The following is a 14,034-nucleotide window of genomic DNA, read 5'->3' on the forward strand; positions in this document are numbered from 1 at the left end:
AGTAATAGAAGTGTAAATAGTTTAATAAACGTGTTGAAGTTATCTCCACATCTGAACCTTCCTTTGTCAAGTGCACCACAAGGAAGCCGCTTATGCTACACCTACAACATAACAAATCAGTGGGGGTGTGAGGGTGGAGTTGGCGTGAGGGTGGTGTGGGTGTGAGGGTGGTGGGGGGTGTGAGGGTGGAGTTGGCGTGAGGGTGGTGTGGGTGTGAGGGTGGTGGGGGTGTGAGGGTGGTGGGGGTGTGAGGGTGGTGGGGGTGTGAGGGTGGTGTGGGCTTGAGTGTGGTGGGGGTGTGAGGGTGGTGTGGGCTTGAGTGTGGTGGGGGTGTGAGGGTGGTGTGGGTGTGAGGGTGGCATTGGCGTGAGGGTGGCGTGGGGGTGAGGGTAGTGTTGGCGTGAGGGTGGAGTTGGCATGAGGGTGGTGTGGGTGTGAGGATGGTGTGGGTGTGAGGGTGGTGGGGGTGTGAGGGTGTGAGGATGGTGGGGGGGTCAGGGTGAGGGTGGTAGGGTTGTGAGGGTGGTGGGTGTGAAGGTGGTGGGAGTGAGGGTGGTGGGGGAGTGAGTGTGGTGTGGGTGTGAGGGTGGTGTGGGTGTGAGGGTAGTGTGGGTGGTAGGTGTGAGGGTGGTGGGGTTGTGAGGGTGGTTGGGGGTGTAAGGGTGGTGGGGGGTGTGAGGGTGGTGGGGTGTGTGAGGGTGGTGGGGGGTGTGAGGGTGGTGAGGGTGGTGGGGGTGTGTGAGGGTGGTGAGGGGTGTGATGGTGGTGGGGTTGTGAGGGTGGTGTGGGTGTGAGGGTGTTGAGGGGTGTGAGGGTGGTGGGGTTGTGAGGGTGGTGTGGGTGTGAGGGTGGTGTGGGTGTGAGGGTGGTGGGGGGGTGTGAGGGTGGTGAGGGGTGTGAGGGTGGTGGGGTTGTGAGGGTGGTGTGGGTGTGAGGGTGTTGAGGAGTGTGAGGGTGGTGGGGGGTGTGAGGGTGGTGGGGGTTGTGAGGGTGGTGTGGGTGTGAGGGTGGTGGGGGGTGTGAGGGTGGTGGGGTTGTGAGGGTGGTGGGGTGAGGGTGGTGTGGGTGTGAGGGTGGTGGGTGTGAGGGTGGTGGGGGTGTGAGGGTGGTGGGGGAGTGAGGGTGGTGGGTGTGAGGGTGGTGTGGGTGTGGGGGTGGTGCCGGTGTGAGGATGGTGTGGGAGTGAGGGTGGTGTTGGTGTGAGGGTGGTGTGGGAGTGAGGGTGGTGTCGGTGTGAGGGTGAGGGTGGTAGGTGTGAGGGTGGTGTGGGAGTGAGGGTCGTGTCGGTGTGAGGGTGGTGTGGGAGTGAGGGTGGTGTCGGTGTGAGGGTGGTGTGGGTGTGAGGGTGGTGGGGGGGTGTGAGGGTGGTGAGGGGTGTGAGGGTGGTGGGGTTGTGAGGGTGGTGTGGGTGTGAGGGTGTTGAGGAGTGTGAGGGTGGTGGGGGGTGTGAGGGTGGTGGGGGTTGCGAGGGTGGTGTGGGTGTGAGGGTGGTGGGGGGTGTGAGGGTGGTGGGGTTGTGAGGGTGGTGGGGTGAGGGTGGTGTGGGTGTGAGGGTGGTGGGTGTGAGGGTGGTGGGGGTGTGAGGGTGGTGGGGGAGTGAGGGTGGTGGGTGTGAGGGTGGTGTGGGTGTGGGGGTGGTGCCGGTGTGAGGATGGTGTGGGAGTGAGGGTGGTGTTGGTGTGAGGGTGGTGTGGGAGTGAGGGTGGTGTCGGTGTGAGGGTGAGGGTGGTAGGTGTGAGGGTGGTGTGGGAGTGAGGGTCGTGTCGGTGTGAGGGTGGTGTGGGAGTGAGGGTGGTGTCGGTGTGAGGGTGGTGTCGGTGTGAGGGTGGTGTCGGTGTGAGGGTGAGGGTGGTAGGTGTGAGGGTGGTGTGGGAGTGAGGGTGGTGTCGGTGTGAGGGTGGTGTGGGAGTGAGGGTGGTGTCGGTGTGAGGGTGGTGTCGGTGTGAGGGTGGTGTGGGAGTGAGGGTGGTGTCGGTGTGAGGGTGGTGTGGGAGTGAGGGTGGTGTCGGTGTGAGGGTGGTGTCGGTGTGAGGGTGGTAGGTGTGAGGGTGGTGTGGGAGTGAGGGTGGTGTGGGTGTGAGGGTGGTGGGGGGGTGTGAGGGTGGTGAGGGGTGTGAGGGTGGTGGGGTTGTGAGGGTGGTGTGGGTGTGAGGGTGTTGAGGGGTGTGAGGGTGGTGGGGTTGTGAGGGTGGTGTGGGTGTGAGGGTGGTGTGGGTGTGAGGGTGGTGGGGGGGTGTGAGGGTGGTGAGGGGTGTGAGGGTGGTGGGGTTGTGAGGGTGGTGTGGGTGTGAGGGTGTTGAGGAGTGTGAGGGTGGTGGGGGGTGTGAGGGTGGTGGGGGTTGTGAGGGTGGTGTGGGTGTGAGGGTGGTGGGGGGTGTGAGGGTGGTGGGGTTGTGAGGGTGGTGGGGTGAGGGTGGTGTGGGTGTGAGGGTGGTGGGTGTGAGGGTGGTGGGGGTGTGAGGGTGGTGGGGGAGTGAGGGTGGTGGGTGTGAGGGTGGTGTGGGTGTGGGGGTGGTGCCGGTGTGAGGATGGTGTGGGAGTGAGGGTGGTGTTGGTGTGAGGGTGGTGTGGGAGTGAGGGTGGTGTCGGTGTGAGGGTGAGGGTGGTAGGTGTGAGGGTGGTGTGGGAGTGAGGGTCGTGTCGGTGTGAGGGTGGTGTGGGAGTGAGGGTGGTGTCGGTGTGAGGGTGGTGTCGGTGTGAGGGTGGTGTCGGTGTGAGGGTGAGGGTGGTAGGTGTGAGGGTGGTGTGGGAGTGAGGGTGGTGTCGGTGTGAGGGTGGTGTGGGAGTGAGGGTGGTGTCGGTGTGAGGGTGGTGTCGGTGTGAGGGTGGTAGGTGTGAGGGTGGTGTGGGAGTGAGGGTGGTGTCTGTGTGAGAGTGGTGTGGGAGTGAGGGTGGTGTCGGTGTGAGGGTGGTGTCGGTGTGAAGGTGGTAGGTGTGAGGGTGGTGTGGGAGTGAGGGTGGTGTCTGTGTGAGAGTGGTGTGGGAGTGAGGGTGGTGTCGGTGTGAGGGTGAGGGTGGTAGGTGTGAGGGTGGTGTGGGAGTGAGGGTGCGAGGGTGGTGTGGGTGGTGAGGGTGGTGTCGGTGTGAGGGTGGTGTGGGGGTGAGGGTGGTGTCGGTGTGAGGGTGGTGTGGGAGTGAGGGTGGTGTCGGTGTGAGGGTGCGAGGGTGGTGGGGTGTGAGGGTGGTGGGGTGTGAGGGTGGTGTCGGTGTGAGGGTGGTGTGGGAGTGAGGGTGGTGTGGGAGTGAGGGTGCGAGGGTGGTGGGGTGTGAGGGTGGTGGGGGGTGGTGAGGGTTGTTGGCACACACGCGTTACAGGGATTCACAACTCAGCAGGTTCTCACTTCCTTGCCCGCAGCCGAGATCCACCTCGGCGACCTCCCGTTCCTTCAGGTCACCGACCATTTCCAGAGCCCTCTGCTCGGCCACGGTGAGGGGTTGAAGGTCTGGCAGTCCCCCTCCTGTTTTTTCCCGCTCCTGGCGGTTGTGCGCGGCGGTGAGGGGGGAAACAAGTGTTAAGACAGTCTGACTCATGCAGCCCAGGGGGTGGGTAGCTGGTGGCCTCAGTGGCCAGGGCACCCGGCCATGGCGGCCAGTATGGGTACCGGCATGTGGTACAAGGTGGAGGTTCGGCCGTCTTCCGGGTTGGGGGTATAAGGTTATGGGTGTGGGGGACACATGTTAGTGCCAGGGGCACAGTGCTGCCTACTCACCCTGGCCTCCCTGAAGAGTTATGCAGTTTCTTCCGGAACTGCAGGCCGGTCCGGATGGTGTTGCTGGTGGTGCTGACCGCCTCTACCACCTGTGCCCAGGCTCGACGAACGGTGGCAGCTGGCAGCCTCCTTCCAGGGCCGGGGTACAGGGTCACAAGAACATAACAACTAGGAGCAGGAGTAGGCCATCTGGCCCCTCGAGCCTGCTCCGCCATTCAATAATATCATGTCTGAACTTTTTGTGGACTCAGCTCCACTTATCCGCCTGCTCACCGTAACCTTTTATTTCTTTACTGTTCAAAAATTTATCTACCTTTGTCTTAAAAACATTTAATGAGGTCACCTCAACTTCTTCACTGGGCAGGGAATTCCACAGATTCACGACCCTTTGGGTGAAGAAGTTCCTCCTCAACTCAGTCCTAAATCTGCTCTCCCTTATTTTGAGGCTAAGCCCCCTGGTTCTAGTTTCACCCGCCAGTGCAAACAACTTCTCTGCTATTCCCTTCATAATTTTATATATTTCTATAAAATTCCCCCTTCATTCTTCTACAGCGTCCAGGTGGGTCTCCAGCTCTGCGTCGGTGAAGCGTGGAACTGCTCTCCTTGCTGCCACCTTGTTGGTTGAGATGGTGTGTGGGGAGTGAAGTGTGTTTATGCAGCTGCAGCTTGTCAGCCTCCTGAGTGTCAATCGCGCAGCAAATCTGGCACCTTTTCTCATTAGATTTGATTGTGTTCTACGTGACGCCGGTGCTAACCCCTCAACAATAGTGGAATCGGTCCAGGTGAGGTGCCAGTTTTGCAGTCGTGAAAGTCCACAAATTCAGCATTGCCGTCAACACTTAGTCTCAGAAACGGAGAATCCCGGCGCAAAAATCTATCTATCTCAACCTTAAACACACTCAATGTTGGAGCGTCCACAACAGTCCAAAGATTCACAATCTGCTGAGTGAAGACATTTCTCCTGGATTTGGATTTTGTTTATTGTCACGTGGACAGAGGTACAGTGAAAAGTATTTTTCTGCAAGCAGCTCAACTGATCATTAAGTACATGAAAAGAAAAGGAAATAAAAGAAAATACATAATGGGGCAATACAAGGTACACAAAGTAACTACATAAGCACTGGTTATCCTTACCTCAGTACTAAATTATATCCTGTGAATGTGCCCCTATGTTCTCGATTCTCCCACCCAGGGAAACAACCTTTCAGCATGTCAATACCCATTAGAAATCTGTATAACTTCAATGATATCAACTTCCTTTCTTCGAAACTCCAGAGGGTATAGACCCAATTTACTCAGCTTCATCATCATTGATCAACCCTCTCACCAAGGAACAGATTTATGTAATCTTTGCTGTTCTTCCTTCTAGACAAGTAATCCTTTCTTATATATGGAAACCAAAACTATGCACAGTACCCTAGGCATGTTCTCAGCAAAGCCCTATACATACTTTTAGTAAAATCTACCAAGAAGGTAAATAAGAACATTTTCAACTGGTCTAGCAGTAATGTGATGTTGAGGGGAATTAATTTTGCTGCTTTCAAAGTAATTATGATAGAAATGTTTAACCACCTATTATACAGTAATTGTAAAGAAATTCTATCATATTTATTCAGTAAATCAGAATTCAGTAATTATTTATCTTTCAAGGTAGTTTATAGTACATTATTCGTCCACTCTGACAAACTGCCATAATATTATAAGAAACCATTATGAAAAATGACAAAGACATGCGTGAACCAATATTGCAGTGCTAGGTTTCAATGCATAAATACTTACAGGTGCTCCTGGATAGCCATCTCCCTTCTGTCCAAATGGCCCTAGTGGTCCTGGGAAGCCTCGATCCCCCTAATATTGAATATAGATATAGAAAAATTACTTCACATACTACATTGCAATAGGTTGCACAGACCTTTGTTGTAAAATAATTTTGTTATTCCAAGCTAATGGTCCTTCATGTTCCAAGTGTAAGGAGAAAATTGGAAGTAGAATAAGATTCTAAAGAAATGTACAATGGTAATTAGTTAACCTTTGTATGCAATATGCAATAATTCATTTTATAACTGAGTTTGAAATGTTTATTTTGAGGTGACATTTATTTCTGTGTTATGGCTAACCAAATATTGGCATGATGGGTTAGAGTGAAGGTAAGGTGTGGGACAGTTGGTGAATGGGGAATTAGGGTTGCAGTTACTGGCCTCACACTTGGTTGGGTTCTCCGTGGACAGCCTGACCACACCAGGTAGCCTAGGGTTTTCCTCATTTTCATTTTCTCCTCCTCCTCCACCTCCCATGCTACTGTTTCTAAGGTGCTCCACAATATAGCTGATGGCAGCAAGAACAAGTGAGAGGTTGACAAGGTTTTGCAGCACGCAACAGATGTCCACAAATATTTAAACCCCTCTGCCGAGTATTGCAGCTCTCCTCCAGAGTGGTCCATGTAGTGGAAGCATTGTTTTCAACATACCACTGGTTTCCTCTATCACATTTTCTTTGGCAGCCTGGCTTTCATTGTATACACTGTGCACATTTGAATGAATTATACACTGGATTCATCAGCCATGCCATCAGTGAATAGCTGCCAGCAGCCAGCTTTTGGTTTGCTGTGGTGGTTCCAATGCAGCTGGCACAATGGACTGTGACAGAATGAAGGCATTGATGTGTTGGGCAGGCTGGGTTGAGGTGAACTGCACTTGAAGCAGTGTAGCGAGAGACAGACCTCCAACACTTGATAAAATGCAACACAATTTTATTCAACATCCAAACTATTATACATGTTCAACTGTGGGTTGACACTATGCTGACTTGACTGGAGACCTGACACTAGCCTGACCAGACTAACCTAGCTACCACATGGTGCAGGCACTGGCTAGCTCACGAGCTCTGTCTCAGAGGCTGGGTGCCTCTGGCTTTATAGAGGTCGTGTCCTGTCTGGTGATTGGCTGCTCTGTTGTGTGTGCTTACTGGTCATCCTGTGTGTCCATCACTGCCTGTCTGCACTCCATTGTATACAAAGATGTATATTATGACAGGCATCATGCCTTCTGTCAGGATATTGGGATCTGATTTGCAAAATTCACATCCTGTTTACACACTGGCTGGATGTTGAGGGAATAGAATCCCTTTTGACTCTAGTATAGGACAGAGTTTATATATGGTGATCACAAAGCGATGTGCTTGCAGTCAATGGCATCCTGCACCCATATACAATCCCAGCAAAGCCATGTGCTTGCATTGTCTACTTTTCTTTGGCAAAATAGAATGAAATGTAATTAGTCCTCATTTAGTAATGATCCTCAGTAACCTCTCTTACACAACAGTGGACTGCAAACTTCAAGATGTTGCAATTCTTTTTGGATGTGGTCATTTCTGGCTAGATCAGCATTTATTGCCCATTTCTAATAGCACTTGAGAAGGTGATGGTAAGCTGCCTTCTTGAACCACTGCAGTCCATGTGTTATAGGAACACCCACAGTGCGGGCGGCACGGAAGCACAGTGGTTAGCACTGCTACTTCACAGCACCAGGGTCCCAGGTTCAATTCCCGGCTTGGGTCACTGTCTGTGCGGAGTCTGCACGTTCTACTCATGTCTGCGTAGGTTTCCTCCCACAAGTCCTGAAAGACATGCTGAATTGGACATTCTGAATTCCCCCTCAGTGTAACCGAACAAGCGCCAGAGTGTGGCGACTAGGCGATTTTCACAGTAACTTCATTGCAGTGTTAATGTAAGCCAACGTGTGACAATAATAAAAAGATTATTAAGAAGGGAGTTCCAGGATTTTGACCTAGAGACAGTGAAAGAGCAGTAATATAGCTCCAAGTCAGAATGGTGTGTGGCATGGAAGGGAACTTGCAGGTGGTGGTGTTCCCATGTGTCTGCTGTCCTTGTCCTTCTAGGCGGTACAGGTCACGGGGTTGGAAGGAGATGTTGAAGGAGCTTTGGTGAGTTGCTGTAATGCATCTTGTGGATGGTACACACTGCTGCCACTATGTGTCAGTGGTGGAGAGAGTGGATGTTTAAGATGGTGGATAGAGTGCCAACAAGCAGACTGCTTTGTCCTGAATGGTATTGAATGCCTTGAGTATTGTTGGAGCTCCACACATCCGGCCATTAGAGCGTATTTCATCACTTGTCCCTTGTAGATGGTGGACAGGCTTTGGGGGGGTCAGAAGGTGCCTGTAGACAGTGAACAGGCTTTGGAGACTCAGGGGGTGAGTTACTTGTGTCAGAATTCCCAGCCTCTCACTTGCTCTTGTAGCCTTGTAGGCTTTATTCATCTCTAAATCTTCAGCCTGGAAGGAGCTAGATGCATAAAAGTTCATTGCTATGTTCACCATCACAACTACTGGCAATGGGTTCAATGCACTGATCTGGTGTGGCTCCAGCAGGTGACAGATTTCAGTGAGGACATCCCCAGTGAAGTACAGATATCTCGCGTGTTTCCTCCCTGTGATTCAATTAGAAGAATTATCCCCTTCGGATTAAGGGATAGAAAAGAGTACAGGTGTTTATGGTTGTGTGCTGCTATACAGGGCTGCCTTGGCAATTGAAGTAACAGAGTGAGGTGCTTTCTTATTTACCTGCTATTTTTCAGCTCATTATACAAACCCTCAGACACTCTCAAGCTTTTTGAATGCCTCCATTGGCAATTTCCATTTCCTAGAGCGGGTCTCCTAGATGTTTATGAGCTGTATCTTTGATCATTGGATTTGCACTGGAGAGGATAGTTGGGTGGAAGTACCACTTCTGGTGTACAACACTAAATGGTATAAATGGCTTTGTGTATTTTCAGTGCCTACATTTATCCAATGGAGCACATTAGGAACTGGAATAGGCTATTTTGTCCCTCTAGCCTGTTTTCCCAATCAATGAAACCATGACTGATGCGACCTAACCCATGTACCCACCTTAATACCTTTGGTTAGCAAAAATATATCACTGCCAATTTAAAATCAACAACTGATCTGGCATTAATAATTCTAAGTGGATAATTAAAAGTCTACAATATTATTCAGTGATCCGTTGGTTTCTAATTACAGTGGAATTCAACATATGTGAACAGGAAAGCCTTAGCGGTTCTGTCACATTATCCACAGAAACTTGAAATCAATTAATTGTTTACTCTTTAAGAAATAGTTAAGTAACTCTCACCTTGGGACCAGGAATTCCAATTCCAGTTTCACCGAGAGGGCCAATGGGACCAGGGGGACCTGGATCACCCTATAACAAACGTATATTTAATAATGATTTATGAGCAAATATAAAAGGTACACATTTTGTTCCCTGGATGTAAAGGTAAAGAAAAGGAAACAAGGTCAGGATTCTCCATTCCGGAGACTTAGTGTTGGCGCTGTAGCAGGATTCATGGACACAGGGAAAAGCAGGGGAGGGTTCAGTCTGTGTCAGAGAGTGAAGACATGGGGATAAATTATCCGCCGGCGGGATTCTCCGTTCCGCCACCAGTGCATCCCCGCTCAGGGGTTTCCCGGTGGGGTGGATACAATGGGAAATCCCATTGGCTGGCGGCAGGAACGGAGAATCCCGCTGTCGGCAATGGCACGCCGCTGAAGAACGCACGGCTGGAGAGCTAGAGAATTCCTCCCATGGATTTTTCAGCTCTCCGAGTAAATTGAGGCTAGGGGGACAGTAGTTAACTGAATAATCAGTTCTAGGACTCTGTAATGTGATCAGTTTAGTAGTGTTGCTAATGAAACAGTGAGTTTAAAGTGGTTTTTTTTGGGTGTCTCAGGGAGAGATACATGTTGGGTGAGAAGTTTCAAGTGAAAGCTTAATAATTCATTGGAAGAAAACTCTTTGCACGTGTCCCAAGCAAGGATCCTTTGTGTAAAGCTAGTGTTAACTTGTCACAGGTTAGGGCAGCACGGTGGCGCAGTGGTAGCACTGCAGTCTCACGGCGCCAAGGTCCCAGGTTCGATCCCGGCTCTGGGTCACTGTCCGTGTGGAGTTTGCACATTCTCCCTGTGTTTGCGTGGGGTTCGCCCCCACAACCCAAAAGATGTGCAGGGTAGGTGGATTGAACACGCTAAATTGCCCCTTAATTGGAAAAATGAATTTGGTACTCTAAATTTATTTAAAAAAAAGAAAATTCTTCACAGGTTTGTGTGTCTGTAAAGATATCGCTGGGTAAAGGAATATTGGGAAATTGAATCATCTTCTTGTGTTTGTACTGAGATCTTTCCAACCTTTTTTCTGGTGTATACATTGTTCATTTTCATGCTTTAATAAATAATTTATTCTTTTGTATATTAAAGGTTCATCAGCAGACTCCAGCGAATTTGTTCAGAAAATTTCCTCCACAGTTTCTTAAAAAAAAAAATGAGGATCTGTCAAGCCAGGTTTCACTCTGGGAACTGACTTGTCCAGTACTGGGATCATATCACATGGATGTTATAGTCTGGAGTTTGGATAGTAATGGTATAGGTTTATCATATACCACATGTAAAACCAAATACTTGTAAAGGAAAACTTCTGACTTTTGGATTGTTCACCAACTTGGTTTCACAAAAAGGGAATTTTAATAGGTTACTAAAATAATGTTAAACATTTGTGTACACCTTAAGGCCCATAATTCCACGTCCTGGAAGACCTGGCATTCCGAGGCGGCCCACAGCACCAGGTTCACCCTGCAATGTAAATCAAAACAAAACAGGTCATCAACAATCTGATGCAATAATCTTGTTTTTATTTGTTCATGTGATCTGGCACAGCTGGCTAGACCAGTATATAATACCCATCCCTAGTGGTCCCTGAGAAGGTAGTGTTGAGCCACCTTCTTGAACCACTGCAGTCCATATGTTGCAGGAACACACAAAGTGCTGTTTGGGAGGAAGTGTCAGGATTTTGACCCAGTAACAGTGATGGAACAGCAATATATTCCCAAGTCAGGGTGGTGTATGAATTGGAGGGGTAGTGGTGTTCCTACGTGTCTGCTGCCCTTGGCTTTCTAGGTGATACAGGTTGTGGGTTTAGAAGGTGCATTTGAAGGAACCTTGGGGAGTTACTGTAGTGCATCTTGCAGCTGGAGCACACTGCTGCCACTGTGCATCCCCGGTGGAGGGTGTGAATGTTGAAAGAGGTGGATGGGGTGCCAATCAAGTGGGTTGCTTTGTCCTGGATGACATCGAGCTTCTTGAGTGTTGTTAGGGCTGCACTCATCCAGGCAAGTGGAGGGTAGTCCATCACAATTCTGATTTGTGCCTTGTAGATGGTGGACCGGCATTGGGGAGTCATGTGGTGAGATACTTGCTGGAGAATTCACAGCCTCTGACCTGCTGTTGTAGCCACAATATTTATATGGCTGATCCAGTTCAGTGTCTGGTCAATGGTAACCTCCAGGATGTTAATGGTGGGGGAAATCTGCTGATCTTTCATGAATGTAATGATTTGTTTTTTATTTTAATATGGATAAAATAGTATGATCGCAGCATTTTGACATGCCAATAGATCATCTTTTCACATAATCCTTTAATAGATGATGACGCCCAGCTCTCCCTCTTCATCACGACTTTCACCTCACTAATCACCGGCATGCTGTCAGACTGTATCTAATATACTGGCCCCTCTGACAGATAATGGCTTCTTCCTCAAACGCATTCAATCAAAAATCTTCACCTTTGCCTTTAAACCTCTTGGTGTTTTTGCCTAATTAACTCCATAATATTCACCAGCCGTCTGCTCCCTTATACAAACTCTAATTACTCTGACAATGGATTTCTGTGCCTCACCCAGATCTATCCACCCATCAATGGCAATGATTTCAGCTGCCTGTGCTTCACTTTCTGGAACTTTCTTCCTTAATCACTCCACCACTCCATCTCTTTTTCAAATTGTCTTTTCGGTTTAGCTATCTAGGCTAAGATCTCATTGCTGAGTCGGTTGTAAGGAACTGGGGTCATTTGTTATTTTAAAAGCCATTGGAGAAATAGAAGGTAACAATGTAGATTTAATCCAGCATGAAAATTTCTGCATTTTGACAAGAGGGTACACAAAAACATCAAAAGCTCCCCGAAGGCAAAGCTCAGTGAAATTCAAAAAATGCTGATGTGTCCTACAATCAGTACAGAAGTGAACTTGCCTTCGGTCCCATTGGTCCTGTTATTCCAGGTGGACCAACCAAACCTCGCACTCCTCTCTGGCCTACATCACCCTACAGAAAACAAAAAGACAAACATTGTTGAGAAAGAGCCACAGCGTTTTCCTTTTCTGTCACTGAGCCATGAACAAATGTTCACCATCACCACCTTGGTGGTGATCTAGCTCGAACCGACCTGCTTTTTCTAGAACCAACAGAAATGTAAATTGTGCATATTCCATAACAGGCAGACAGTGTGTGTCAGCTCAGATTACCACCTAAACGGTGACGATTCTCCTCATATCTCAGTTCAAATGCCACATCACCCATGTTTAAGAGGAAAGGATTTTTACCTTCTCTCCTTGAATTCCAATGCCTGGGGCACCTTCAGCCCCTCGAGGACCTGACAATCCTGATTCACCCTATGATGGTAATAAAAGAAACGTCTGAACAGTGAACATTTTTTCAAGATCATTTATTTCTGAGGGAGCACTGCTGATTGTTCAAATACTAATTGGATGTCAGCTGTCTGTTCTCGAAAATGGAAGGAACAATTCAGATTACCAGACCATATTATCAAAAATAAAACACCACTATACATGTGTCCAATTGAAATGCTAGGGTGTATGGACTTTAGTACACAAAAATCACAATATTTTTATCTGTCTATCCATCTCTCAGACTCATTGAACTGGGTTTTATGGAGCATTGGGGTCTCCACTCATCCTCTAAAATGTTGCGGGGGAGAAACCCACCCATGATCCTGATGGATTTCCTTCCCTAAAGGATATTCGTGAACCAAATAACAATTGACGGTCATTTAGAAATTTTAGTTCCACATTAAAAAAAAATTAAATTCAAATTTTCCCATATTCCATGGTGGGATTCAAACACAGGTCCCTAGAGCATTACCCTGAGTCAGAGGTAGGTTCTTTACTCAGAGAGTGGTTGAGGCGTGGAATGCACTCCCAGCTATGGTAGTGGAGTCGGACACTTTAGGAACTTTCAAGCGGTTATTGGATAGGCATATGGATTGCACTAGAATGATTGGGAGTAGGTTGATTTAATCTTAGTTTCAGACTAGTTCGGCACAACATCGTGGGCCGAAGGGCCTGTACTGTGCTGTACAGTTCTGTGTTCTAGATTACTAATCCAGTGACAATACCACTACGTCACCGACTCCCCCACAACTACTATGGAGTAGAATTTTATGGCCCCGTCATGGTAGTGGCGGGTCTGGAAAATGCAGCGAGCTGCTCAAAACTGCATTGACTTCAGTGCGTCTGAAGATCCCGCTGACAGGAGGGGTCATAAACATGGAGCCCTGCAGTACAGCCCCTAGATGGTCTCCCGCATTGTGGTGGTTTTCTGCACCCTCCACAACCTGGCTCTGCAACGAGGTGAGGAGCTCTCAGAAGAGGATTTGGAGGAGCGGCACATCTCCTCAGACGAAGGGGAAGCCGAGGAGGGTGTCGAGGAAGAGCCTGCAGAGGTAGGGTGAGGGTGCGCTTGGGCAGGAGGGCTAGAGACGCCCTCATTACAGCATGGTTCTTGGAGGACAATGATTAGAGTGGACACTTGGGTGCCCCTTCAGGCCATGGACTCCCGTATACGCCCAGGTGGTGGGCGGTATGATAAGTTACAACTCAGTGAGCTGGTGACGGCGAGCCCACGAGTGCCAGCTGCCCTTGCAATATAGGAGGATGTTGATAACTTGCAGTGAGGAATGATCCGTGATGCTCCTCAGACATACGGCTTTGTCTGACTCCCATCTGTCTGATACCGGGGGCGGGATTCTCCCCTACCCGGCGGGGCGGGGGGTTCCGGCATAATAGAGTGGCGGGAACCACTCCGGCGTCGGGCCGCCCCAAAGGTGCGGAAGTCCCTGCACCTTTAGGGGCCAAGCCCTCACCTTGAGGGGCTAGGCCCGCGCCGGAGTGGTTTCCGCTCCACCGGCTGGCGGGAAAGGCCTTTAGCGCCACGTCAGCTGGCGCCGAAAGGTCTTCGGCGAGTGACGCGGGTCGGCGCATGCGCGGGAGCGCCAGCGGCTGCTGACGTCATCCACGCGCATGCGCGGGGGGGGGGGGAGGTCTCTTCCACCTCTGCCATAGTGAAGACCATGGCGAAGGTGGAAGAAAAAGAGTGCCCCCATGGCACAGGCCCGCCCACAGATTGGTGGGCCCCGTCGCGGGCCAGGCCACCGTGGGGGCACCCCCCGGGGCCAGATCGCC

General features: G+C 50.1%; 1 protein-coding gene across 1 annotated transcript in view; it reads right to left on the minus strand.

The window, feature by feature from the left end:
* The window catches only part of col28a2a (collagen, type XXVIII, alpha 2a), a 225,029-nt gene that overhangs the window by 41,145 nt on the left and 169,850 nt on the right, over nucleotides 1-14,034 (minus strand). The window contains exons 20-24 of the mRNA XM_072475914.1: nucleotides 12,157-12,225; nucleotides 11,807-11,878; nucleotides 10,287-10,355; nucleotides 8,863-8,931; nucleotides 5,490-5,558 (exon numbers count right to left, since the gene is read on the minus strand). Coding sequence (XP_072332015.1) covers nucleotides 5,490-5,558; nucleotides 8,863-8,931; nucleotides 10,287-10,355; nucleotides 11,807-11,878; nucleotides 12,157-12,225 — 348 coding nt within the window. The remainder of the gene's footprint in view (nucleotides 1-5,489; nucleotides 5,559-8,862; nucleotides 8,932-10,286; nucleotides 10,356-11,806; nucleotides 11,879-12,156; nucleotides 12,226-14,034) is intronic.

Source organism: Scyliorhinus torazame, chromosome 2 (assembly GCF_047496885.1).
Source record: "Scyliorhinus torazame isolate Kashiwa2021f chromosome 2, sScyTor2.1, whole genome shotgun sequence".
Taxonomy (NCBI): Eukaryota; Metazoa; Chordata; class Chondrichthyes; order Carcharhiniformes; family Scyliorhinidae; genus Scyliorhinus; species Scyliorhinus torazame.